Here is a 27,968-nt window from a genome sequence, read left to right on the forward strand (position 1 = left end):
CACTCCAGTCCTTCTGGCCTCTTAGGACACATGCATTATTTAAACAGCATATCTCTAAAGTGACCTGAAGCAGCTTTATTTTGGCCTGTCTGTACAGGCCCTTATTGTACTAGCATTTGAAACCATTTCTTCATTAGGCAAAGATGCTCAAAAATGTGTTGCTTGGGGAAGGGAAAATTATTATGATGGAGTCATATAGACTGCATGTTGTCTGGATATGTGTGGATAATTTTGTTGATGGATATGTGTTATACAAGTTATTGAGACAGGCCATTGTATGAGAAAGAGTCTTTGGTTGATAGGCATGCATAGTTACATGCATTGATGATATTCACAAAAGGATGAAATTATTTTCAGGGGGAAAATTGAATATTATAAACGGATTTAGGATCACTCAGGAGCTTAAAAATAAAACTAGTGGATACACAAGAATATTGAAGCTTGGGCAAAGCTGCTTATATTGACAATGAAAGTCAAAGAAGTACAAGAGGAAAATTAACAAAGGAGGCATACAATGACATATACGGCCTAATATATATGTAATTAGTGTATAATTAATGTAAAGAAAAATTTTCAACAGCAAAGCATTAGTCACTCCAGTTCTGTATGACAAATTCATGCATATAGACCTTAAGCATAATATGCAATTCTCATTGGTCCATTTTCCTTTTTTGAAATTTTATATTTTTATTAATTTATAAACGGATTAAACACATCACAGTATAAAAGAACACAATACACATAGAGATGTATGAAACTGGGAACAATAATCAGATTATTTTGCTATCAAGTATTCTGGTACCCTCTCATCCTGGTCACTGGCTCTATACAGGTGTAACTACAAGCTTTATTTTGGCCTGTGTTCCATCTCTGCTACAATCTTGTACATAATCCACTGTAATCTAAATCTACTGTGATCTTTGCTAAAAATAGAATACGCAGAGACTTTTTTCTTGGCTTAGTAAGCTTACATTTCACAGTGAATATAACAGTGACTGCTTGTAAAACAAGAAAGATGATAGGAAATGACATCTGGTACGAATATAGATGCAGTGATTAGCTTTGGTAGTAGCGTGCATTTAACGTATTTTTTAAGGGGTTTGTATATGTGGGTGTGAATCATCCTTTACGTATATATGAGGATATGAGGAATGGAGAAATACATTTGGTTGAAACATTTGTTTTACAAAATTAATCTTGCATAAGAAAACGGGCAGTACAGAAAATTAAAAATAATTATGTGCAAAGGCATCACTTTTGCCTCTCATAGGTATATATTACAATGCTTAGCTTGACTTTCTGCCAAGGTGAGTGGGCAGCTTTTGGCCAGGTGCAGTGAGATGGTTAACCACTCTCAGCAGATTCAAGGCCATAAGTGGTAGAAGCTATCAGAGAAACTTCAGTTGCAGCATTGTGAAACAGCTGCTGGGTGTTTCAATTGCCTGGTGTGCATTATTTGTTTGAGAAGGATTCTAAAAATAGAAATCATTTGTTAATAGTTTATAAAGTATCACTGTTTTATAGCAACTGAAGGCATAGCCAAGACAAAAAATTACCACTATTAAAGTTACAGAGAAGATTAAGCATATGGGTATTAACTTTGGTTGGCTTTTGCCTATATAGTTGTCCCTCCGTATTGGCAGGGGTACGATTCCGGACTCCTCTGTGCATAGTAAAAAGCGGGGGACTTCAAGTCCCATTGTTGTCAATTAACACATAGGACTATACTGCATGGGCCCTAACCTCCTTGTAAAACTTTGTGACAGGGGGGCTCCTAAATCTATATTTAGCATTTAAAGAATATTGATTTAAATATTATATTGCTGTGAACAAAGCAGACCATGCATAATTTCCTAAATGGAGATATATTTGAACATGACTTCAGTTTTGAAGACATGGGAGTGAGGTTTTAATTTTAGCATGAAGCTTGTTAAAATATTTTGTCATGTAGGAATTTTGTAATCAAGGAACTTTCAACCTCTACTTTTAGAACTGCTTTTAGTATTTTAAATCAATTGTCTTTCTAGAGAACAAAATAGATTCTTTTTCTGCAACTACTGTGTGGAGGGATCAGTGTTCCATTACTAATCTTCAATACTACTTAGTAAAATAAAACCTGATGATGCTGTGTGTGAAATGTACAGTCTGAAAAGCCATAAACAAAAGGCCTTCAAATTCAGCAAGAGCAACTTGTATCTAGAGGTAGGGTTCCAAACATGTTCTCTGGAGCTGTATGAGAACCATTCATAACCTAAATTTAGCTGCCTCCACATTGCAGAATTAATGCAGTTTCACACTCTTGACTCCATCCTATGAAATCCTGGGATTTGTAGTTTGTTGTGGAACCAGAGCTCTTTGACAGAGAAGACTAAATATCTCACAAAATTACAAATTCCAGAATTCCATAGCATTGCATCATGGTAATTAAGGTGGTGTCAAACTTCATGAATTCTGCTGTATAGATATAGTCAAAGATGTAGGAAACCTGGATGCACATCAAAACATATAAAGAGACCTATAATCTGAACATTGTATTCATTTTAATAATTATTTTATTTTAAAGATGTTGCTAAAGTAATGTTCCCCTCTTAAAAGTTTTTCTGAGCCTCTTATGTATTATGGGACGGAAAAAGATTTCACCTGTAGACTTTTCTTTCTCATTCTTTTCATCTTCTGTTTTATATCTGACAAATAAACAGCCAGTTTTCTAAGTCTGCACAGGGAGTAGTATATTAAATGTTTTCCCACATGAAACACAATATTAAGATGTGAATACAGTACTTTAAAAGTAGGTTGCCATAAGTTGAAGTTGACATAGTAAACAACTAAAAAAAACACCTTTCTGAAACATTCGAAATTCATTGTGAAAAATCACGTAAGATAAGCTTTAAAGATGGCAGAAAAATCACATTTTAAAAAGATGGACAGAAAGTGCAAAACTACATAGTAAGCTGGTTATTCATATTTGGTCAAATTCTGAATAAAAATATTCTGAAGTGGTATTTGCGTTCTGTGTGCTATACACATACCTAAACTTTATTATATTTTAGATAACCATAATTCTGCTATCTGTTATGTAACATACGTTCACATTGCTCCTTCAGTACAATCTTCTGGTTAAGCAGAACAATATGTAGATTTAGTGTGTCTCATGTGAAATGCTTTGAATATAAGTCATACATTTATTGTTTCATTCAGAAGTTTTCTATAATCCTAAAACTGTCCATTCTTTTATTATCCAAACATTTTTAATTATGCTAACATTAATTTTTGGCAGCTTATTGTTTTATGAACAGTCTTAAAAAAAAAAAAAACAAATTAATCCCCACTGTCATGCAAAATTAGGACACCAGTACTATTGGATATGTATTGTTTTATTTCTGCACGAAGAGCAATCTGTTGGGAATGATTAACATTTCACATCTTTAAAAGATTAACTTTTCAGTAATGAAAAACCGTGCTGCTTAGCTTAACTACCATAAATTACTAAATTTGCTAACTCATAAGTGGTACGTAATGGGCACTGCGGAGTAATGTCTCATATCCATTAAAAGTGTATTGTCACATTTGTGAGAGATTTACACAAATCAGCAAATATATACATTTCTGAAATGGTCTAATTGATTAGACCATTTCAGGGGTGAAACTAGGAATGTCATAGAACTATCAAACTGTTGGAATCTGACTCCTGCTGTTTTAGGACTTTATTACATGAGGCTAAAAAGTGGAATTTTAATAGAATAAAAGCACTTTTGGCCAGTACTTACCACACTATGTTGCTGCTTTACAGCAACCTTGCTGCAGCCTTGCATTCCATTAATTACTGTAGTACACCTTTTCATTGATGGGCAAAACCCATCAATAGGCTCTCAATCTTGCTGCTATGCCATTTCTATCTTGGTGTGGTAGGTCCCTTCCACTGCAGTTCTGCTTCTCAGGCAGTTGTGTGGTGTGATTGGGTGTGATTCTGTTCCTCTCCGCCCCCCCTGCAGTGATCGCAGCTGCCAACGCTAGCTGCTGTGTGCGTATTCAAACAACAGCTGGCTTCAGCAGCCAGGATCACTTGTCTCTCTGTTTCCTCCCGAAGCATGGGGGTGCTGTGTGAACAAAACACCCCCATGCTTCGGGTTGGAGGAGGTGGAGCAGGAGCCTTGGCTGCCAATATTTCCCTGAAACCAGCTGCTGTGTGCCCATTTACACAGTAGCCAGTTTCAGGAAGGTGTTGGCAGCTGCAACTGCTTCTCTCTGACCGTCTTCCAGGAAGGTGGCATTTGACAGTCTGGAAAACAGATCACGCAGCCACGGATTGCCAATAGGCTTTGGGGGAAACGTAATAAGAAAATGTGCCAAACTGTTACACTTCCATTCTTAAAGTAGTGGGATTGTGGCAGGGCAGCAGGCTAGTGTGATAATGTCTACAATTTGCATTATGACGTTGCAGGGTTGGGATTCTCCAAGGCCATCTATATAGGGTTCTACATATGTGGGAGAATGATATTCAAGAACATAATAATAATTATTTTTTAGACAATTTGACCACAATAACATAGTGCTGCTGCACCTTTCATGCAGCCTTGGGTCTTGTGCTAGGACAGGGGTGCCCAACTTGGAAGGAGGTAGGGGCTGAAATTAAGGTCGGCTAGGTTGTTCAGGCCCTCAATAGGTTTAGGACAGTGAAATGTAGGACATTCAAGCAAAATGGAGGACATGACCAAATAAAACCTGGAAGCATATAAATGTAAATCCATACTTCTTAGCCATGATCAAAATGGAGGACATTGTGGAATCCCTCCTCCTGGACAGGAAGGCTGAGATGGGAGACATGTCTGGGAAAAAGAGGGAAAGTCTGGTCACCCTACTAAGGGGCAGGCATCCCCTCCCTCCCTCCCTCCCTCCTTTCTTCCTTTCCCTGCTTCCTCCCTCCCTCCATTCTTTCCTTTATTTCGTTGTGCGTGCCTGCCTGCCTGCCTGCCTTCCTTATTTTCTTGCTTCTTTCCTCCCTCCCTCCCTCCCTCCCTCCCTCCCTCCCTCCCTGTGCTAGGAGAAAGGCAGGATATGAAATAGTTGAATAAAAATCCATGGGGAAAAACATTTGCTGCAGCTCCTCCTCATTTCACCAGCATTTTTGCAGCTGAATTTCCCTGTGATTGCACCCATCTCATTTAGTAACTGCTCAAGGTTATGAACTTATTAGGTGGCCATAACAAACCAGTACTACCTTACTCTCAAACTTGATCTCTATATTACCAGATTATTTAATGAACTGGATCTAGCCTTAGTCCTATGTGGAGTAGGTCTGGTGAAATTAATGGGTTATATTAGGGGCTCGACAGACAACCCCTAAGGGGCAGCCTCCAGCTCCCCCTTTCCTTGCAACCTCATGCCATGGCCCCAATCCGGCCTTTTGAGGGCACAAAAAAGAGCTGCAAAAAGTGGGTTCTTTTTGTGCCCTCGAAAGGGCACCATAGCCACCACGGCGTGGCTTTATGGCGCCCCTTCAGCACTGCGTCATCTGGACGCAGCTCAAGAGGCGCACCATGATGCCGTGCACCATGTGGAGCACAACGCAGTGTCAGGGCACCCTGGGGGTGGAGTCGGGCGTGTGTCATCAGGATGCTGTTCCTCGACTCGGCCCCCAGGTCTGTAAAGGGCCATAGTCATGAGTAACACAAGTCCCATAAATTTCAGCATGGCTACTTTAAATAGGACTAAGCCTGGTTCCAACCTACTATGCTGTGAGTAGTCTTGAATAGGGTAACCATTAACAGTCACCCATACATAAATGTAGGGAAGATGTTCAGCTTTTACTGGGCTCTTTTATAGATTACAACAAAATACAGTACACTTTGAATCTCCTTTATCTGGAATTCCAAAATCCAAAGTATTCAGAAATCCAAAACTGACCACATGGGGGGCTGAGTTCATGACACTTTTGCTTTCTGGTGGTTTGGCATATACAGACTTCGTCTCATACACAAAATTATTTAAAATGTTATGTATAAAATTACTGTCAGGCTATCTATATAAGGTGTATACGATACAGAATTTTAGCTTCAAGTATTATATAAAATACTATGATTGTAATGATGTTCGATCCAAGAAATGAACAAAACATTTACTCATCCTGAGGAAATGCTGCTCTCAAGTTCAAACATTTCAGTTAGGTTTGGTACAATTATGGTCTCGGCCCCATAAGTGTAGTGTGTTCCAGCCTTTATGCAGATCTAAACTCTTAAGCACTGCAATTATGTCCTTCCCTCCTAAAGGAATCCTAACTCTGTAATTATTCAGAAAAGGTTTTAAAAAACCAGATTTAGTAAAGGTTTCTCAGGCTAGATGCTTACAGATGTACCTTCTCTTACTGCTTTCTAATGTCCTTGGTCAGGTTGCTTTTCATATATGTTAATGTCCAATTAAATGGTTTTTCGTTTACTTTATTGATATGATTTCAAACCATTATATTCTTGTTGGCTGCCTTCCTCAGTGTAGGAAAGATAGATTTTAAATGCTAAAAATAAATTACAAATAGTAGTAGTATTTTAATTATTCAGCTTTTTTAAAAAAAGAAAACCTCTCCAATTGACACTTTCAGTTGGGTGTATTGCTAGTTATCGTTTATATTAATTCTTCATGTAAAAGAATAACATTTGAAATAAGATATAGTGTTCAAAGTGCATGAACTTGCTTCCCCTTAACCGCTGTCTTATTCTTTATTTATAGACTGGCCTTATTGTTGCCTGTTACCAAGGGTTTGTGGATATTGTAATAGCCTTAGCACAGTGCCCTCATATTGATGTAAACTGGCAGGACAATGAAGGGAATACGGCTCTAATTACAGCTGCCCAGGCAGGTAAGGAGGTTTCTCCTCATTTCATGTTTATGTCCAATAGTACATGTTTGTAACTGCCAATTTATTGTTGTTCTTGTGATGAGCCAGGGAGTTTCAGGGGCTTTCCTCAACATTTGTTCAATTCAGCAGGCATTGCTGTTCTACCCTTTCCATTCATTCCAGAGAACTTTACACTTTTAACAGGAAATTATCACACTGGCAAAAAAGACGGGAGCATAGTGGTATGCTTCCATCAATATCGCATGATAATGCAATGATTATCACACGATGTTGTGTGATGTAGAGATTATCTTGCAATTCTCCTGTGAATAAAGAGGAATTCTAGCTCCACTATCTTCATGGAAGATCCCTGTGAATAAAAAGTGGCACTAGAATTCCTCTTTATTCACGCGATAGTCATGGGATAATCGCAATATTGTGTGACATTGTGTGCTAATCATTGCATTATCACACAATATTGACAGGAGCATACTGCTATCCTCCTGTCTTTTTTGCCGGTGTGATAATCTCCTACATCCAATAGTGCAGTGGTCCCTTCACATTCACTAGGCTTAGGGGGTAGAGGACCTGTGTGAATGTGGAAAAACCACAAATAAATTAACACTATTCTTTTTACTTGAGAGAACACCTCTCTAGAAATCTCCAGGTCCTCCAGTGCAACTCTTTGGTCAACATCTGCCAGAAGTTGATCATAGAATCATGCTGGAGGACCTACAAATGCCTAAAAAGTGTTTTCTCTAGGTACTACTAGGTTCTCTTGCACTACTTTATGGTCACCTTCTGGCAAAGTTGCACTGGAGGAACTAGAGATTCCTAGAGAGAACATATTAATCAAACCCACAAATAATCAAATCCACAAAAGTTAAAGCTGCAAATGTAGAGGGCCAACTGTATTATAGGAGGGCTATAATGAGTTTAATGAAGAGTAGGCACAATCAACTGGATTAAGTCTACTGGGAATGGCCAATATTTCCCACTAAACTGGGAGAGGGAAATGTCCTCCTTATAATGCTTTTAAAATTATGACTTTTAACTTTTTTTAAAAAAATGTGGCTATTATATTTTTTTGTCCCAGTAATAATGTAAGTGGGTTGTTGTTGTTGTTGTTGTGTGTCTTCAAGTCATTTCTGACTTATGGCAACCCTAAGGTGACCCTATTGTGGGGTTTTCTTGGCAAGTTTCTTCTGAGGAGGTTTGCCATTCCCTTCCCCTGAGGCTGAGAGAGTGTGACTTGCCCAAGGTCACCTAGTGGGTTTCATGGCTGAGCTGGAAATCAAACTCTGGCATCCAGAGTTGTAGCTCAATAGCTGTTATTCAACATTCGCTAACTGTTGAACCTACCCGGTCATCACTGGGTTGCATTATTTTTTGGAGGGATCCCGTATTGATTTTTTAATATGTATCAAGTCAAAGTTCCTCTCTACGCATTTTAATATTGCCTTCTTTTTTTCTTAGTGACTGACCACTCTTTCACACTGCAGAAATGAAGCAATTTGATACCACTTTAACTGTCAGGGCTCCATCGTGTGAAATCCGGGGATTTGTAGTTTGGTGAGGTATTCAGCCCTGTCTGTCAGCACTTTGGTCAGTGCCCAGGATTTAGTGTAGGACAGAGTTGTGGCAGTTAAAGCAGAGTCAAACTGCTTTATTTATGCAGTGTAGATACACCACCAATTTTGATTAAAATCACTAGCAGTCAACACTGGTATTTTGAGGGGCAAAGATACACTGTGTATCTTCAGTGCAGTAGAAAAACAAAGAATTTAATATTTGCGGGGAGCCTAAAGGAATCTGTAGATGGCACCCCTTATGCTGTATAGCTAATTGCTTTTTAAACTGAGTAGCTTTAAAAGTAGTTCAGGATGTGGCATATGGCTTCTGTTGCTGCAGTGCAGGCTATCCTGGATTAGCAGATGTCCTGAAAGTTTAAACTGGCTGATTAGATGAGGAAAATATTTTCATTTTATAAAAGGCCATTGTATGAGTCTAACAAGGTATATGATTATGGGTTGTAGCATATATTGATGAGTTGGCAAATGAAGAGTTTGGGACCGGCATTCACTGCCACATATTTTTTTCAAAGTAAGTCATGCTAGCATAACCACATTTGCAAGTACGCTTATCATTGAAATTAGTCAAGCATAGGAAAATATCTCAATGGAAGTAAATGCAAGGCCTTCTAATACAACTGCCTGGAATCACCTGCGTGACATCCAACCTGCCACAGAGATCAGTTTAAATATTCCAGCATTTGGTTGACAAAAGGTTTTTTGGTTCATGTGAAACTTCTGATATACCCTACATGAGAGCTCCTCTACTCACTTCAGCCGAAGAATGCAACAAGTGCTTAGGAAAATGCATTAAAATATTGTTTTCAAATGAAAATCAGGAATATAAGAAATGTTTGCTAATCAAAAGCATCATGCTGTGCTTTCATTGTACTGAGCAATATCTATTCAGTTTAAAATAGGAGTGTGACACAGAATTGGCAGACATCGAGATACAGCCTCTGTCATATGGTTTAGTTCTATATGACAGTTGAATATTACTTCTAAACAATCTTGGTTTAGTGTTGTATTTAAATCCTGGTTTTAAACAAACAATGGTTTGTTAAACAAGCCAGTCGTTGAACCCATGATTTGAAGTTGGTTAAACTAGTTTGAATGCAATGCTCCTGGTCATGCAGGAAAAAGAAATAGGAGTAGAAGGCATGAGCCTGAAGTTTTATTTGGGCTGGCTGAGGTTGTTTATATAGGCTGCATCCACACAGCAGAAATAATCCAGTCTGTCACTAGTTTAGCTCCCATGGCTCAGTGCTATGGAATTCTGGGAATTGTAGTTTTGTGAGACATTTAACCTTTTATATCAGAGAGCTCTGGTGCCTCAACAAACTACAATTCCCAGAAGTCCATACCTCTGAGCCATTGCAGTTAATGTGGTGTCAAACTGGATTATTTCTGCATGCAGATGCAGCCATAATAAGGAAAACATGCAAACCAGGCTAAACAGTTTTGAAAATATATTCTGACTTTAATTTTAATTATGATATTAAAATTGGTATTTGAATAATTATAATGTGTGAATCAGTTCTATGTAAAATAAGTACTCACAAAATTTAGGCTGTCTATGTGCAATGAAAAATGATTAATCCTCACTGATCTTGTCTGGCAAAGTTTTATGGTATTATTCTGAATGTTCTGTGAGTTTATAACGCATTATTATAAAATAGCAAATCAGTTCCCTAGCATACTGTTTTAACTAGGATTCAGTGGTTTCTGATACTGTGTAACCTGCATTGGTTTAATCCCCCCAAGAAATATAATCTGGCCAGTAAAAGGATTAGATTTAAGGAGGCTCTTTCTTGACCTTTATACTTAATTGTAATGAGCTCAGCATTAATCCAGGGGGCTGACATTGGCTTGATACTGTTAGTATTTGATACTGGTCCCCAAAGGAATGAGGCTAACTCTGGTCCACAGGGTGCATAAAAAGTTTTTCTGTATTAGTGTGAAGTTATTTTTTCCATTAACAGTACTGACAAATTTTAGTTCATTAAAGATCTTGCTACAATACTTTAGAGTTAATATTGATGGATTATCAGATGAACCCTGAAATCATGCTAGTTAAAGGAAAGCGTGCAGCCATTATCGCACAACTTCACAACAGCACAACTGGGGCTGATTATGCCATCATGCTCTCTTCTGCACTTTCTTGCCTCCCTGTCAAATGCTCTATCCAGCATGCCTTTCATTTTTTAATTTTCATTTTTAAACTTTTTATCACAAGTCCAGAGCTATGCAAATGTAATTTAAGTCAATTTCTTTTTTTGGAAATAGAAAAAAACACCAGCGTGGTGTAGTGGTTTGAGTGTTGGGCTATGACTCTGGAGACCAGGGATACAGGCAAAGGCCACAATCTGTTTTGCCCAAATGCAGATGTTTGAGGAGCAGTGGTGTTACACCCCTTTAGCAAACAGCACCCACTGCACACCATTGAACAGGACTGATTCCTTTTCTTCTCATAGATGCTTTGCTCAATCTGTCTTATCCTTTTTCAAACCAGCTATGTTTTTGGCAGTTTTCAGGTGTCTGTCATTACTAACACAAGTAGGAAAGCATTTGTGTACCTTGAAGTCATTTCTGACTTATGGCAACCCTGTCACAGGGTGTTCTTTGCACAGTATGTTTGGGGAGGGGGAGGGTTGCCAGCACCTTCCTCTGAGGTTGAGAGAATGTGACTTGCCCATGGTCACCCAGTGGGTTTTCATGGCTGAGCAGGGATTTGAATTTCTCATCCTTATCCAATGCTGAAACCACTGCACCATGCTGGCTGTCAGAAAATCACTAAGCAGCTGCAATTTTAAGCTTTTTCATGGTGTATTAGCATTCTGAATTAATTGTGCATTCTATTTGGCAATCATTTTTCTAGTCCTGACAGTTTATGTTAAAAGAGCTCATAAAACCAGAGGTTCTGATTAGTATCTTGTCTTTCTCCTGGCATTTCATCTGTGAACAGGTATGAAGTTTACATTTTATATTAGAGCTTTTAAATTGAGTTAATTGATTGCCCATTAACTTGAGCTTGTAGTTACACCTGAGCAGGCAGGGCTGAATAATACAGTCATTTGAATTCAGCCTGGAACTAATCTTTGAACTATGCAGGTCAGTTGATGCAAACATGTTGCTTTTCCTCCCTCAAATGATAAACAGTGACACTATGTAATTTATCACACAGGGGGAAATTTAAAGTTTAAAGGGGGTTTATCCCATGAAAATCTCGCAATTACTATTAAAGTGCAATTAAGGCTTTCACACACAGTGGTCATTATCCCAGGAATAACCAGGCAATAACAAGACAATAAACAGCAACAAATCATTCATGGGATTTTCCCATGAATGATTTGTTTCTGTTTATTGCCTTGTTATTCCCAGGTTAATGGCGCTTTAATTGCTTTTGATTGTGACGTTGTATGAAAACCTTTACAGCAAATGCGTGCAATTGCACAATTTTCATGGGGGTATTCCCAGGATAATGTTACTTTAATCACGATGTTGTGTAAAAATGTTAATCATGAATGCACGATTTTCACAGGATAAACCCTGTTTACACTTCCAGTTGTTCCTGTGTGACAAACTCTTATAAAACCATAAGATGTCAAATACCTAGATTGTGACATTTCTATGCAAAGCTCAGGTTTAAGGTCCTTACAAGCTGAATCATTCATAATGGCAGTAATTAGTAATAATGTACCCTTCCTGGTTTTGATATCTTAATTTAACACTTATAGTGGGATAGGACACAGATCAAAAATTTTGGAGCTGTATGGGCCAGAATTTCTGTAAACAGTGGTTTACAGCAGAGTGTTCTTGGACAAGTCACTAATTCTCAGCCAAACCTAGCTTACAAGTCTTGGAGGTAAATGCTATGATAAAGATGGGATTTGATGATTCAGGAGAGTTTCTGATGGTGCCATTTTAGGTTTTAGCCACTTTTTTTGTACTGGGGCAAAAACATGCATAAATATGAGAATATTACACAGAGTCCTTGATACAGTGACACAAAAATGCAGAATAAAATGAGGCCATATAACAGGAATCACAGGGGAAAATATTGTGTAGTTTCTCTCAGAGATACAGATGAAGTAGCTAATTTTAACTGGAAAATATTCTAGTTTCATCTTGTTTGCCCTGTTTGATTGCTACTCATATTAAATGTGTTAATCAGTTCATCCATGAGAGGAAATTTATAGTACCAATATACTGGCACATAATTAAACATATGTATAATAATCTGTCAAATGAGGCAAGACTACACACACTTGATGCAATGGCTTACATTCTACAAACAGCCAGTGTGGCATAGTGATTTGAGTGTTGCACTACAACTGTGGAGATCAGGGTTTGATTCCCAGCTTGGCCATGAAACTCACTGGGTGACGTTTGGCAAATCACACTCTCTCGCTCAGCCTCAAGGGAAGTCAATGGCAAACCTCCTCTGAACAAATCTTGCCAAGAAAACCCTATGATAAGTTTGCTTTAGGATCACTATAAGTCAGAAACGACTTGAAGGCACACAGCACACTACAAACAAGACTGTCCATATCATTAGTCAGAGTGTGGACACTGCCTCAGGACTGGTGAAGTGTGCTTCCCAGTATGGTCCACAGTGAGAAGTTTCTTCCCAGCCTGCCCCACTTAACATTGCTCTGAGATCTGCCTACCACACCTCTATCTCCCACCATTCATCTCCTGATGGTCCTTCTGAGCCTCTACATCTGTCATCCCTATCCATGCCTTTCCATCAACCCTCTGGCCCTCCATTTCTTTCTCCTTTGTTCACCCGCACAACATCTGCCACTGCTGCTGCTTTTCCTCCTTGCAGCTACACCTACTTGCTTCCCTTTCCATCACCTGCTCATGGGAACAGAAATGGCAACAGCTGCCCTCCTTCTTTTTTGCTCAATCTCTACCTTGCCTGCTTGTGTAGCAGCTATTGTTCCTTCTTGCTAGCACTGTCTGTTTTAAGTCTGAAACACTATGCTACTCTTCTTAGGAAAAGAAAAGAACAAGACTTTAAACTAGAGCAGCAGCGGCACTTCTCAAGCAACGGGAGAGATTGGGCCACTGCTATCAATGATAGCTAATGTCAAATAAAACTTTGGCAGGTTAATATGCCTGCCTCTCTCAAAAGTTTGAAATGTGCTATATATTACACAAATATTACACAATATATATATTGCAAACAAACACATGCATACAGACATATATATTTAAAAACAGGTAATAATCCAGCATTATATATTTGCTTCCCTAATAACATCACTCCTAAGATATTTTATTTCCACTAATCTGCCCCCTTGGAAAATATTGGCTGATACACCTTCAACCTCCTTATAAATGTTTTGTTTTCCTGCTATCAGTTTGATTGCAATAGGGAATTGGATACAAATATATAACTCTCCTGGATATACTGACAATCTGTCTAAGACCCATTTAACTTAGTAGGTTATATGTTTGAGCAAAGGGTTCTGTTCCTAGGCACTTCACTTCATGCATCTGGGGAAGTAGACTTAAGTTTACAAAGGCTTATGCTACCAACTTCTTTCTTTCTTTCTCTCAGGTAATCTCAAGGGTGCTACAAGATCCCCTTGCATACTGTTCCAGACTAACACAGCTATGTCTTTGAATAGAGATTTCTTATTCATCCTCAAAGAATGTGAGGGTACAAAAATACCAAATGTGTAAATTGCTATTAGTAGCTGCTTATCCCCTATTGGAATTTTGGATCACACACTGCAAATAAAAAACTTGCCTGTTCTATCGCAAAGAGAAGTTGATTTCTATAAAAAGTCTACATATTATTTATTTTGCATCTCTTCTTTCTTTTCTGTTAGGGTGACAGTGCTGTCCCTCTTAGCAGTAAACATGGCAAAAAATTTAAATCTTATATTTTAATACAGTGCTATTGTTACTTCTAAAAAACCATCAGTAGAGCCATCAGTAGTATATAGTGTACAAGCCAAGAGACAAATTTCTGAACTCAAGGATCTTATAATCTTTAATGTGACCAGGCCTTCTATTTGCCATTGATTTGAATTCAAGCAAGTTTAACATGTTTGGACAAATCTTGAACCAATTTCACACTTGTCCCACACCATATATTGCTCATTCTGCAGGAGCATTATGTAAGTTGATGCACAAGGCAGCACTTTAATTTCAGATTGGCTAGTAATACTCATTTCATGGTTTGCAGCTATTATATTCTAATACAGTGCATTAGGTTGCTCTCTGTGTACATTTAGACAGTACTGATGAAGATAAGGATACATGATATCGGTCAATAGTTCATTCAACCTTCAGGCTGTTATAGTGTTAAAGCTCTTTCCTGTTGTAAATGAAATGGGTTTTGTAATCAGAGAAGACTCTAGAAGCATAAACAGCTACTGCCAATGAGGTGGTGCACTGGGAAATCGGAGGCAGCGAGAGGTCACCACCAAGCAGAAACCAAAGGGCAAAGGGACTGTGAACCTTTACAAACATGTTGCTGACAGTAGCTTGACACTTCTAGAGACTCAGCAACCACACAACTGCACAGAGGAGGCTTCACCTACCTTTCCTGCTGTCATTGATGCATCACATCTCTTTCCTGCAGGAGCGTCAGTTCCTCCATAGATCAGGGATGGGGGAATGCAGCCCTTCAGATGTTGCTGGATTGCAGCTTCCAGCAATCCTAGTCAACATAGTCAATAGTAAGATTGCTGGAAACTGCAGTTCTACAACTTCTGGGGCTTCCACCCCCTTGTTATTTCATCAGTTGCTACAAATAATGTGACATTATTAATAATTTTATAACACTACTAACATAAAAAGTTATTTTTTTAAAAATAGGATTGCCAGCTTTTGCTTTCAGAAATTCTGGTAGATAAATCATAAAACAGAACATAGCAAATCTCTTTAGGAACTTTCCCTTTGCCCTCATGGCTGGTTTTGACAGTTATGGTGGGCTGAGTTTGATCTTCTGTTGTAGTGCCAAATGAAGGAGACAAACCAATATGTGGGGGTGAGAGCAATGCCCATTGTGAGAGCATGTAGCGGTAGAAAGGAACCACATGCATGCATTTTCTCCTTTTTCCTGAGTAGCTATATAAATCTGTTGCAGTCACAAGAGCAACAAATAATCTTGTAGCATCTTAAAGATTGTGAAATGTTATTACTGCTTAAATTTTTGTGGCTGCCATAATAAAATTTGTTGTCTTTAAGGTGTGACAAGACTTGTTTCTCCTTCTTTTGTGATATTGATCATCATTAATTCTCATGAGTGTGGAATATTGTCTACTACCCAAGTGAAGGGATTTTGAGGAAGGAGAGAGGCAACCAAAGGGCACCATAAACTGAGCATAATTAATGTTGCTTAACAGATAACACATGCAAAAACCCATCTCTCAGAAAGTGTAAGTTTGTTTGGGTGCCATGAAGCAACCAATCATTAAAGCTACACCAGCTGTTCTGTTACGGATTTTGTTTGATTGCTCATGCGCAACTTCTTCATAAACATTCTTGGATAAATTTAAGTGACTGACATGCTTTGAGGAATATTTAACTGGACTGCAAAATAAGACAAGAGAACATTTTTTGCAGCTTACAGTAATTAAGTTGCTGTTGTTGCAGCTGGCTGACAGAATATATTATTATACAAACCATCAACCTATCATACAACAAATGACGAGTGAGAAAAATGTTTTGAATGAGTAATAATGGCACTAGATGTTTGTCTTGTTCTGTCAGTCCAATTACAAGGGTTTGATGGTTTAATTGGTCTTCAGACTATTAGCTCCCTAACGTCAATAATTTTAGCGTGTGATGGATTTTTACCAGTCTGTATATCTCAGTGATGCTGGCTTACCAAGCTGAACAGAAAAGAGGAGATTATGTTTTGTGTGGTTGGCAGAAATCTTTTCTAAGAATAAATATATTGCATTTTTTTATTTACTTATTTGGTCATTTCAGTTCATATGCTATTCTGTCTGTGTCATGTAGTCGCTCGAATGTAAACCCTGCTTTGTACAGCAAGGCAACAACTGGGAGAGGGCCAAGAGATGGTGGAACTGTTCAACGCCTACTTTGCCTCTGTATTCTCTCAAAAGGAAAAAAGTGCACTAGAGGATGAAAATAGAATATGCAGTGAAGGACTGCAGCCCAGAATAGATATAGAGGTAGTAGGGGAATACCTGGCTAATCTAAATTATTCAGGTCTCCAGGGCCAGATGAACTACAGCAAAGGGTATTAAAGATACTTCCAGATGTAATCTCAGAGCTGCTGTCAATAGTTTTTTTTAAAGAAATTCTTGGAAAACAGGAGAGGTCTAGATTGGAGGAACCCTTGCAAAAGGGAAAAAAGAAGACCCAGGCAACTACTGACCAGTCAGTTTGACAACAATACCAGGAAAAAATTGAGAACAGATAATTCTACTGTCTGTGAGCACTTAGAAGGAAATGCTGTGATTACTAAGGTTCCTTATGGGTTTCTCAAAAATAAATTATGCCAGACTAATTTTATCTCCTTTTTTGCTAGAGTTGTAAGCTTGGTAGATCAGGAGAATGCTGTGGATGTATTATATTTTGATTTCAATAAGTCTTTACATGAAGTCCACAATATGCTTGTAGGTAAACTGGTAAAATGTGAGCAAGACACTGCTACTGTTAGGTAAATTTTTTAACTTGTTGATGGACCAAACTGAAATAGTGTTCACCACTTTCTCTTCATTTTTGGAAAGAAGTGACTAGCATGGCCCTATATGGATCTTTTTGGGGGTGGACAGAATATATGAAGACTTGGAGGGGGGGAGACAAAGGGACTTGTGAGTGTCTGGAAGTGCTGCAACCTCCCAGAGGACTTTCTCCGCAGTCACTCCCACCTTATGGAATGACCTGCCGGACGAGATCTGTCAAATTATCAACCTAGGTAGCTTTAAGAAAGCTGTCAACACGGATCTCTTCCGGCAGGCCTTCTTGGAATAGCACCCGGCCATGTAAAGATCCCCCATATATATATATGATTCTGCCCACCGTTATTATATTATTGTTTTTAGATTTTATTTTTTTGTAATTTTAACTTTTAGAACTGTTTAATCTTTTTTTAAGGGTGGATAATATATATATTGTTGTATCATTTTAATGCTGTACACCACTTTAATTGTTTTAACAAAAAGCGGGATATAAATAAAAGTTTAATTATTATTTTATTATTATTATTATTATTGGGAAAACCTGATCAGGAAAACCCAACCCTTTCCAGTGCCACCACTCCCCAATTCCCCAAATAGATGCAGAGAAATACTCCTGTCTTTCCCCCAGACTCATCTTCTCCCTAACCCCCCCCCCCCCCCAATAGCCTTGGTGTCTGGGTGGAGAATGCTGGCAGCTGCAGAGCATTGCCACTATCTTGCAGTAGCTGATAAACAGTGACGCTGTCATGCACTGGGACTTCAGGAAGACCCTAGGAGGTACTGGAGCATGCCTGCATCAATGATCAGAACAGCTGCTGACACTCTTTGGTTGGCCCCAACCCTTTCCCCCAGCCACTACATGGCCATGGTGGGAGTTTAGGGAAAATGTGAGTTCTGGGGGAGACTCCTTCCCCCATTAGAACATCTTTAAAAATGGCACAATCCCACATCAGAGAGAAAACTGATTAAATTATTTGTTCTCCCCCGTAGGAATGAATAATTTAAATAGGCACTTAGGCCTGTTACAGACTGCCAAAATAAAGCTGCTTCGAGTCTCTTTGGAGGTATGCTATTTAAATGATGCATGGGTCCTAAGAATTCGGAAGCTGCACCAAAGCTGCACTCCAGTGCTTAGGAATGGAGTGTGGCTTTGGCGTGACCTCTGGACTCTTAGGACCCATGCATCATTTAAATAGCATACCTCCAAAGAGACTCGAAGCAGCTTTATTTTGGCAGTCTGTAACAGGCCTTTCTTGTCACGAGACAGGAGGGAGATGGCATTGTGCGATAGGTATTGCCAAAGGTGCTATTATCAAAGCTTTATGACAGTTTAAAAGTCGCACGCGATAAAGTCCATAGTTTCATGCTTTGTTCCTGAAATCTTATGGAATGGCACACTGCTGGTGTGATGGCTCTACTAGATATCTAATACTATATGGAATGAGTAATTCTTAGTGGCTGCTCCAGAGTTAACTCTCTCTTCTGGCAGGCATTTCCAAATTAGAACATCTTTCTGCCTCTCCCCCCCTCCCTTTTTGTGGAACTCTCATTGATATCTCTTTCTATTTTAATTCCGATTGTATATTAATGGTTTTATACTCTTTCTAGGTTTAATTTCTTTTTAGTGTCAACTGCTTTTAAGATTTGGATGAGGAATGGAGTTTTGCATTTTTAAGCATCTTTCTTTTAATTGTATTTTGCTATTTTTACTGTTGTAATCCGCTTGGATTCCTTGAGATTAAGCGGAATATAAATAAATAAATAAATAAATAAATAAATAATAATAATAATAATAATAATAATTATCTCAGTGCAGACAATTGCACACATTTTCTAGAAGTGTAAGAAATGGAATTTTTTTGCTGGTTTTTGGTTTTTAGTAGCTACAGTTAAACTTATGCAAGGTAAGAGCATTATGGTAATTTTAGTTAGAAAGATAATACTGTATATTGTTTGGCACCCAAGATAAGTTAACTTACATATGTTCATAGAAGGAAAGTTTCTTATTCCCTTCTTTTCTTTCCTTTCAGCCATGAGCCATAAGTGTCACCACTTGGTGACACCTAGTGTGCTCTCGAGGGCGTGATGGCGGTAGTGGCCTGCCCCCCTTGCCCCTTGTGTCTCCAGTGCTGGCCTGGGGAGAGAACCAGGCCAGTAACAAAACAACAAAGAGCACTCTCACCCCTCTGCCACCCTCGCCAGCACCTTGGCTCCCTCCCACCTGGTGCAGGGAGGACTGCTGGCAGGAGCCTGCCCTACACCCCCACTGCTCACCCCTTGTGGTTTTGTGACCAGCCTGGCTCCCTCCCCAGGGAGCAAGTTAGCTGGCAACATTACCACAAGGGATGCACTTGCCCCTCCACTGCCACCTCGGATCCCTCCCCAGGGAAGGAGCTGGGCAATGGCAAAGCCATAAGGGGCATGCTCCACCACAGCAGGAGGAGGATCCTGCCACGATGTCACCCCTCCTGTGGGGCATCACCTGGTGCACTCCTCATCCCTTGCACCTGCCCAGTGACGCCACTGCCATGAACAACTCACAGACACCCTCTCTAGATGGTGTGTGTGTGTGTGTGTGTGTGTGTGTGTGTGTGTGTACTCCTGAACTATAACGTATGGGCTGCCCTACAGAGAATGGATGCAAACTGCAGGAAAAGAGAATCCATCTCAAAATTAGGAGGAACATCCTGACAGTAAAAGGCTGTTTGATAGTGGAAAACACTCCCTTGGAGAGTGACTGAGTCTCCTTCATTAGAGGTTTTTAAACAGAGGCTGGATGGCCATCAGTTGAGGATGCTTTGATTGAGAGTTCCTGCATGGCAGAATGGGGTTGGACTGGATGGCCTTTGTGGTTTCTTCCAACACTATGATTCTATGACACAGAAATGTTTCCTTCAGTCAATTTCCTTAAGTTTTAACTTTTCTCAAATTTCAAGCTCAGTTTTGGACAGTTTTACCCTTCCTTTCAGAAGCGGTCCCTGTACGCAATTAAAAACTGTAACAAATTAAAAAAAACCAGAGGAACTTCAGTCTGTGAGCTTGCTTGAATTAGTTTATCTAAAAAGGCAAGGCATAGAGTTTTATATTTGTGTGTGTGTGTGTGTGAGAGAGAGAGAGAGAGAGAGAGAGACAGGTGTCCTTGATCTCAGGATATCAATTTTAAAAATTCAGTACATAAAACAACCCAAATTCACATTGCTTTGAAACTAATTCACTGTTGTGTTGTGTTTTTATTCTTTCCATAGGACACATTACCATTACACAGTATTTACTCAACTATTATCCTGGCCTTGATATTGAAAAAAGGAATGTGTTTGGATTTACTGCGCTCATGAAGTCTGCAATGCAAGGCCGAAGTGACTGCGTCAGAGCCTTAATGATGGCAGGTAAATGGAGTTCTCTGCTTCATTATCCTCATTCCCAGTGAATCATGATAAAGACTAAGCCACAGTGAAGAATTTATAGTTCTTGGCATTTGGTTTGTTGGTAGCCTTGCTTGTTGTTAATCTAGATGAGATAGAGGGACATAAACTGTTGTCGCTTACTGTTGTTTTCTACCACTGATTTTCGGAGCTTGTAAACATTACTGAAAAAGCTGCATGTTAATGGCAGTGTTACTTTTCAGAAAAGTAATTCATTGTTCATTACCCATGAGCACTCTGTAACATAATTTGTTAGTAATGTGCTACTAGCCCATTACTTTTAAATTGATTTCTGAACATTTTGTCCAAATGATGTAAAAATACAAGTTTAAAGTAACAAATAAAGGTGCTTTAAATTGCTCGTCATTACTAAAAAACAAATAAGCAAGTGGGACCTGACTTTTAACTTACTACAGTGCGCCTGTGTCATACGCGGGTGCACCATACAAGGATTTCAGCTTACGCTGAAGCTGAATGCTAAGGCAATGGTTTGTGCACCCGTGGCACCTGTGCCGTGCCACGCCATGCTGCATGCACGAGCCCCATTGTTTTCAATGGGATTCGAGCATACATGATATTTCCCTTATGCAGGTGTGTGTGTTTGTGTCTGGAACTGATCCCCCACATGAGGGAGGGGTCCACTGTATTTCTACATTCTGCTGAATTTCTGAACATGGATTTCATTAACAAAGCCAAAACATTATTATAGATACAACACTCATACACTTTACTATATTGTACAGGAGCAGATCTAACTATGATCTGGGTTTGAAAGTGCTTTTAATTGCCTACAGGGGTAGGGAAAAGGGAGTTTGTAGGCCCCTAACACACTTCTCATAGGGCATGGTTTCCAGATGTTTCACCATTTTGCTTGCCCTCCTCTGGACACAGCCCAACTTCTCAATATCCCTTTTGAATGGTGGTGCCCAGACCTGGACACAGTATTCCAGGTGAGAGCTGACTAAAGCAGAATAGAGTGGTACTAATTCTTCCCTCAGTCTAGAATTGCATTGGCAGTGCCTAGATTGTTGTTGTTGTTGTCATGTGCCTTCAAGTCGTTTCCAAATTATGGCGACTCTAAGGTGACCCTATATCATGGCTTTTTCTTGACAAGTTTCTTCAGAGGGGGTTTACCATTGCTATCCTCTGAGGATTAGAGAGAGTGACTTGCCCAAGGTCACTTAGTGGGATTACATGGCCAAGCCAGGATTTGAACCCTGATCCTCAGAGTCAGTCCAACGCTCAAACCATTACACCACACAGGATCGCCACACCAGTATTTTACAGGGAGATTATTCCCCAGTCATGGTCACAGCACTGAAAATCTCTGGTCTAAATCCAATTGGTAGTCTCTAGACTACACTCATTGAATTAGTGGGGTTAACGTATGGGTTGACTTATCATTTGGCAAGTGATTTGGTGGGTCTGCTCTTGTTGGGTCTAGCAGTTGGATTTAATCCTTTGAGTCCAGTGCCAATAAATATAACAACAACAACAACAACAACAATAATACATTTTATTTATATACTGCCTTTCCAACAGATCAAGGTGGTTTACAAAATGCATAAACAGTTACATAAACAATTACATAACACATACACAACTAAAAATTCATCCCCTTACCTTAATTAAATAAGTTAAATTAATTACATTAAAATATATTAAAATATACCCTTCCCTACCAGCCAATTGGACTGGCCCTTCCCTTGCTCTCCCCCAAAGGGGCGACCCTGCCGCAGCAGGCACCTAGCCTTTATCCCCTTCCTAAGGGGAACAGGTGTTCCTGGTTGGGTACCTGGGTCGTGGTCCTGTTAGGAAGCAGTCTGAGGTCAGCAGTCCACCAGGTGAGATGGAGCATGCAGATAGCAAGCAGCAAGTCCATACAGCAGTAGCAAGCAGCAAGTCCACACAGCAGCAGGAGGTACTACACATCTCTTTCCTGGGGTGGTGGGATGACCTGTTGTTCTCTCCTCTTCTCCCACTTTGTGCTGGCTCTCTAGCACAAGAAAGATCCCTGATGGAATGACCCTACTTAGTCCAGCAATGTCTTCCCACAGCAGCCAACCAGATGCCCATGGGATGCTCACAAGCAAGATGTGGGGTCAATATCCTTCCTACAGTATTGTTTTCCAGAGGCTTGCTTCTCTGATCTGGGCAATAGCACATAGCCATCATGACTCATAGCCACTGATAGCCTTGCCTTCCGTGAATGTGACTGATCCTAGGGCATGGATCACTGAAGGTGGGCCTACCTTCTTCAGAAAAGGCCTCAGGGAGTGAATCAACCAAATCTGGCAAATGAAATTCTTTAGCTTTACCACCTCTGTCACTATGGTGTGGATATCCAGGCAAATCATTAGATCCAGGAATGATGGTTGATGCAAGAATACCTGGATAACTGGAAAGTGTTATACTGCTGGCCCGAGAAAGCTTTGGGTTCCAAAGAAGTGGCAGTGGTGGGGTGGGGGGGTTGTTTTTTATAGAGGATAAGGGCACAGCAGGAAGCAGGACAGGTTTGACCAAATGTTCTGTGATGGAATTCGTTTTCAAACACAATAATTACAGCAGTTCATGAATGGATAGATTTGCCAACAAAACCTCAGCTTTCTTGAAGTGTGGGTTAAGGGAACTCACTTGTTTCCTCTTAAAAGGCTCTTTTGTTTATGGAAATTTGTTCACAGAGGTGTTTCAAGAGTTTCTGTAAGATGAGCATTTTTGGTGTATTTCAGGTCACCAGGGAACTTGGGTTAATAGCAAAGTGAGATGGATCATTAGTGCGTCTCATTTTAGGGAAGCTGTGAAGACGAGAGTTACTGGCCTGAAATTATATTTAGAAATAATTCATGGATTAACGGATGCTTAGCAATTGCTAGAAATAATGGAGTGTCTAGTGTACTAAAGAGGATGAAACAGGGATTTATTGTTGAAAGGTTCAGAAGAAAGAAGACTTAGCTTTTGTGTCCTTATTTTGAAAGATGTAAAAGTAACCCTAACCTATTCCAAATCCTAGTGATTACTCATTGCTTTAGCAGATATCACAGTACTGTAATTCATGCAATGGGGTAGAAATATATTCACTTATTCAAATAGCTGGAAGGTCCCAGTAAGGAGATATGACTAATGTGATAAAATTGAAACATGGCTAACATATGGTGACAATGTCCCCAGTATTTCTTTTTAAAGCACAAATCTGTAATTCTGGCACCAAAATGGAAATAATAAAAGTAAAAGCTCCCATGAACCAAGTCTGCAGGACTGTATCACATGCCTGCCAGCATAACACAGTAGCCCTTCAGTGGAACTGCTGTACTAACAAAACTGCCTTTTTAAAAGCAACAGAAAGGATCAGATATTCCATTTGACTTAAAACTCCCCTAATCTTTTGCTGAGAAGAGTTTGTATCTGAATCTAATAAACTATTAATATTCCATACTAGTAGGCCTGTTTATATTACTTATTTTGAAAAACCATTGAGTTTGAAACATTAGATTTCTTTTAAGTAAATCAGACCAAAGTTGGAATGGACATGTTTCTTAAATGATGGCTTGCAGACATGATGTAGTTTGGAATGGCAACCAGAATGCCATGTCACTTGAAAGAGGGACTTGAATATTCATGTTTGATCCAAGTGGCAAAGTGCTTAACCTCATTTATGTTCATGTGGGATTGGTTTGAAAGAAGTTACAGTAGTTGTATTACATGTGATATTCTCTTGCGCCTATGAACCAAGTCTGCAGAACTGTATCACCAACTCCTGCATCCCAAATAGATTTTTTGAGATTTTGAGATTTCCCAGATAGATAGAATCATAGAATCATAGAATAATAGAGTTGGAACAGACCGCAAGGGCCATCCAGTCCAACCCCCTGCCATGCTTGAAATTTTCCAGAAGATTTCAATTTCCTGTGGAGAGTTATTTTGTTTGTTTCAGTGATGTCTCCAGTACCAACCCTCTCGACCTCAGAGGAAGGCAAAGTAAAACCTCCTCTGAACAAATCTTGCCAAGAAAACCCCATGATAGGTTCACCCTGTGTTAATTTGACAGTCATCCAATTAGACAGATACTAAGCGAACAAAGAAAACACACAGGTTACTTACATCTAAATGATATTACACAACTAGCCTCAGTCCACAACTGTATTTCCTGTTAAAATATTATAGAGAAGTAGTATTTATTCACCTAACTTATCTCTTGGGACATACATGAGATTAGAAATTTGACAAACTCCTCAAGATAGTGTTTATTATGCATTCCCACAATTTGGTTCTGCATCTGTGCTGAGTAAGCTCAGAAACTTTTGTTGATTTAACTTAAGACTATTCCTGCCCCTCTTTTCAGCCAGCAGCCTCTCTACACCAGGCCAAGGCTGCTGCTGGTGAACAGCCTCCATTCACTTTTCTTCTAATTTCTGCTATCATATGTTCTTCACCTAGCCAAGAAACATGCATCAGGATTTTTAGAATGACATTGTGCTATGACAGAGCTAGCACAGTCAAAAGTGGGAAGGAAGACCAACACACACAGAGAGATACTATTTTTCTTGTCATATCAGCTACAAAATTTGTATAAGTACATTTATTAACAGTGGAGTGTGCAGTCTTTCCAGTGCATCATCTTTGTACAATGTACTTATTTATGTATTTAATTTATTTCCCTCCTTTCTCTCAAGGCAATTTAGGGCTTGCAATACTAGTTCCATAGGCACACATTGGAGTTTCGTTGGAGAGACAGTTAATCTCAGGGTGCTCTTTCTCTAACAGATCAGGGTGCAGCCTCCATTCTTTTTTTGGTTGGAAAGTTGAAGTACCTTTTCCATACAGTTTTCCCTGAACAACCTCACCTCTGTTACATAATGCCTTTCAGATAAAATGGAACCTGCTGAGTTGGGCTCCTTGGGAAGCACAAGAAATTAAAGTAAAACTGTGCTTTCCTGGCCACCTCAGTAGTAGCAATACTGAGAACGTGCTGTGCATATAAGTTCTCTAACATCTGAATTCTATTAGTTTTCTACTACGTCGTGGCATGGATATTTTTCTACAGTTTTCTGTTTTGTTACTATTATTTGGTACTTTGGTCTTTTAAAAAATTGAATAGAATATGTTTTGTGGATGTATTTTTTTAAAAAAAAAATCTGTTTCAATGATGTCTCCAGTACCACCTTCTAGGTGTGTTGATTTAACAGTCATCCATTTAGCAAATTCTAAGCAATCAAAGAAAACACACAGGTTGTTTACTTCTAAGTGATGTGACACAACTAGCCCCAGTCCTCACCACTATGTTTCTTTGTTAATTGAAAATGGAGAAGCAGAATGAGACGAGTATTTATTCACCTGCTTCATCTCTTGGGACATAAATGAAATGGTTAACCCTGTCTCCATGACAGGAGAGTTAGGAATACTAACTCCTTGATAAGAGTGCGAGAAGTTTCTGCAGATATCTTTACATAGGCAGATGCCCTTTTTGTGTGATTGCACAAAGGACTTTTAAGACCATCAGTTAAACTTCCTGTTTATTTTTGGTGCTCCTGATCTATTATCTGAAAAAAAAGCTGGAAATGTAATGATGATGATGATGATGATGATGAAGTTTTATTTATATGCCGCCTTTCCTGTAGGATCAAGGTGGCTCACAACACAGGAGCAGAAGAGCCTGACATCCTAGAATAGGGAAAACAATCAATTTCTCAGAGTTTGCCTAAAATAAAATAAAGCAAAATGAGATGCGAAAGAATTACAAAATATCACATTTCACCAAGTATAGAAATGCAGTACAGAGGCCAACATCTTAAATTTCACATAAGATAAATTTTACATAAGTGTAAAGAGGTAAGAGGGGAAAGTGGATCCATGGAATATGCCTGTCACCTCCCACTTCTTCCTGCTTCTGTGGCAGAGGGTGCTTTTGGAGATACCTTTCACTCCCTCTTACTATGCTCAGATATAGTCACACATTAACCTCTTAACCATTCATGAGATTAGCCTAAATCCACAGACTAGAGTTTCAGGCTGTACCATCTGCTTTGGAAGCATTGTCAGCAAACACGTTTCACATCACATTTGTCCTTTGACTACTTTTGTTTTGTTTTTGCTAGTGCTATCTTTACTGGCTGTTGAGTATACTTTGGTTGTTGTCAGCTGCCTTTGAGTTAACCTTAAAGTATGATTTATTTTGCATTATATGTCACCATGAATAATTGAAAAGTAGTAAAGAGTATTTTTAGAAGATGATGTCCTTTGTAGACATATCATTCTCATTTACCTGCCCATGATCCAGTCTGTCCCTTTTTGGAGCTAACCACAGTTGCAGTATGTACAGTATGTGTGTTTATGGGTGGGGAGTGTGCAAGAATGACTATTCCTTCTTTCTGCATGAGGCAAGATTCACTTCAATACCATGCTGTTTTTGAAATGCAGTTCTTCCATTGATTATATCTCCCTTTACTGCTTACCCTAACTCCTAATGGCAATTTTTTGCTTTCGCAAACATTCTACCTTTTAAAAATTGCATCCAAATGCAATATGAAATAGATAAAAAAATTGTGAGGCCATAGGCTGTAACTACAATAAAAGCTTAAAAAGTAATGTGAGAAGAGTGCATGTGATGGAATTATATTTTCTCAGGCGGAAAACACAGAACAGCCAGTTATTCATGATGGCTACTCCGACACCTGAAAGTTATAACCTAGGTGCAGAATTTAAGTGGGTGTTCCTCAAAACCAGGTTGAAATTTACTGTACTATTAGAGTAATGAGATTACGCTAGATAAATAGTTTAAGCTTTAAAGGCTGCAGCTGCACTAAAGTAGACACTTTCAAAATACTTCCCAGAATCCAAATGTTAAAAAGTATCTCATATAATATTAACAAAATATACCATAAAAAAACTAGTTTTGATATATAGTTTTGCAAAACCCACATTCAGTAGGGCTATGAAATACAAGCTCTACCAGCAAATGAGTTGCTGTTGTGTGCCTTCAAGCTGTTTCTGACTTGGGGCAACTCTAAGGTGAATATATCAGGTTTTCTTGGCAAGATTTGTTCGGAGTAGGTTTTCCTTTGCCTGCCTCTGAGGCTGAGAGACTGTGACTTGTCCAAGGTCACCAGGTGGGTTGCCATGGCTGAGTTGGGATTTGATCCCTGGGCTTCAGAGTCATAGTCCAACACTCATACCAATATATCACACTGGCTCACGCATGTGATAATTGCTGCACATGACAGACATCAGTCTAGTTTATGATGGTGCTGCTAGTTGGAAGGCTAATAGCATTAACTTAATGCTCTGCATTGTCCATCTGCTAGCTCTAAATACAATTCTGTGTTGGCTGTTAAATGTCTACCTAAATATGTGTCATAGCTCAAAATCTGTGTTATATAAGGTGATATATATCAGTTTAGGATGCTCCTAACTTGACATATACATTGTGTCCCTGTGTTGTGTCTACAATTAACTTTCTCTCTTTCTCTCTTCTTTG

At 39.2% G+C, this 27,968-nt stretch overlaps 1 protein-coding gene across 2 annotated transcripts in view; it reads left to right on the forward strand.

Moving 5' to 3' along the window:
* ANKRD33B (ankyrin repeat domain 33B) overlaps positions 1-27,968 on the forward strand; it is a 50,237-nt gene that overhangs the window by 18,332 nt on the left and 3,937 nt on the right. For both annotated transcript variants that reach the window (XM_089516447.1, XM_089516448.1), the window contains exons 2-3: positions 6,721-6,850; positions 20,321-20,461. In XM_089516447.1, coding sequence (XP_089372573.1) covers positions 6,721-6,850; positions 20,321-20,461 — 271 coding nt within the window. The remainder of the gene's footprint in view (positions 1-6,720; positions 6,851-20,320; positions 20,462-27,968) is intronic.

The sequence above is a fragment of the Sceloporus occidentalis genome, unplaced genomic scaffold (assembly GCF_023333645.1).
Source record: "Sceloporus occidentalis isolate IW3139 unplaced genomic scaffold, rSceOcc1.0.p SCAF_3, whole genome shotgun sequence".
In the NCBI taxonomy this organism is placed as follows: domain Eukaryota; kingdom Metazoa; phylum Chordata; class Lepidosauria; order Squamata; family Phrynosomatidae; genus Sceloporus; species Sceloporus occidentalis.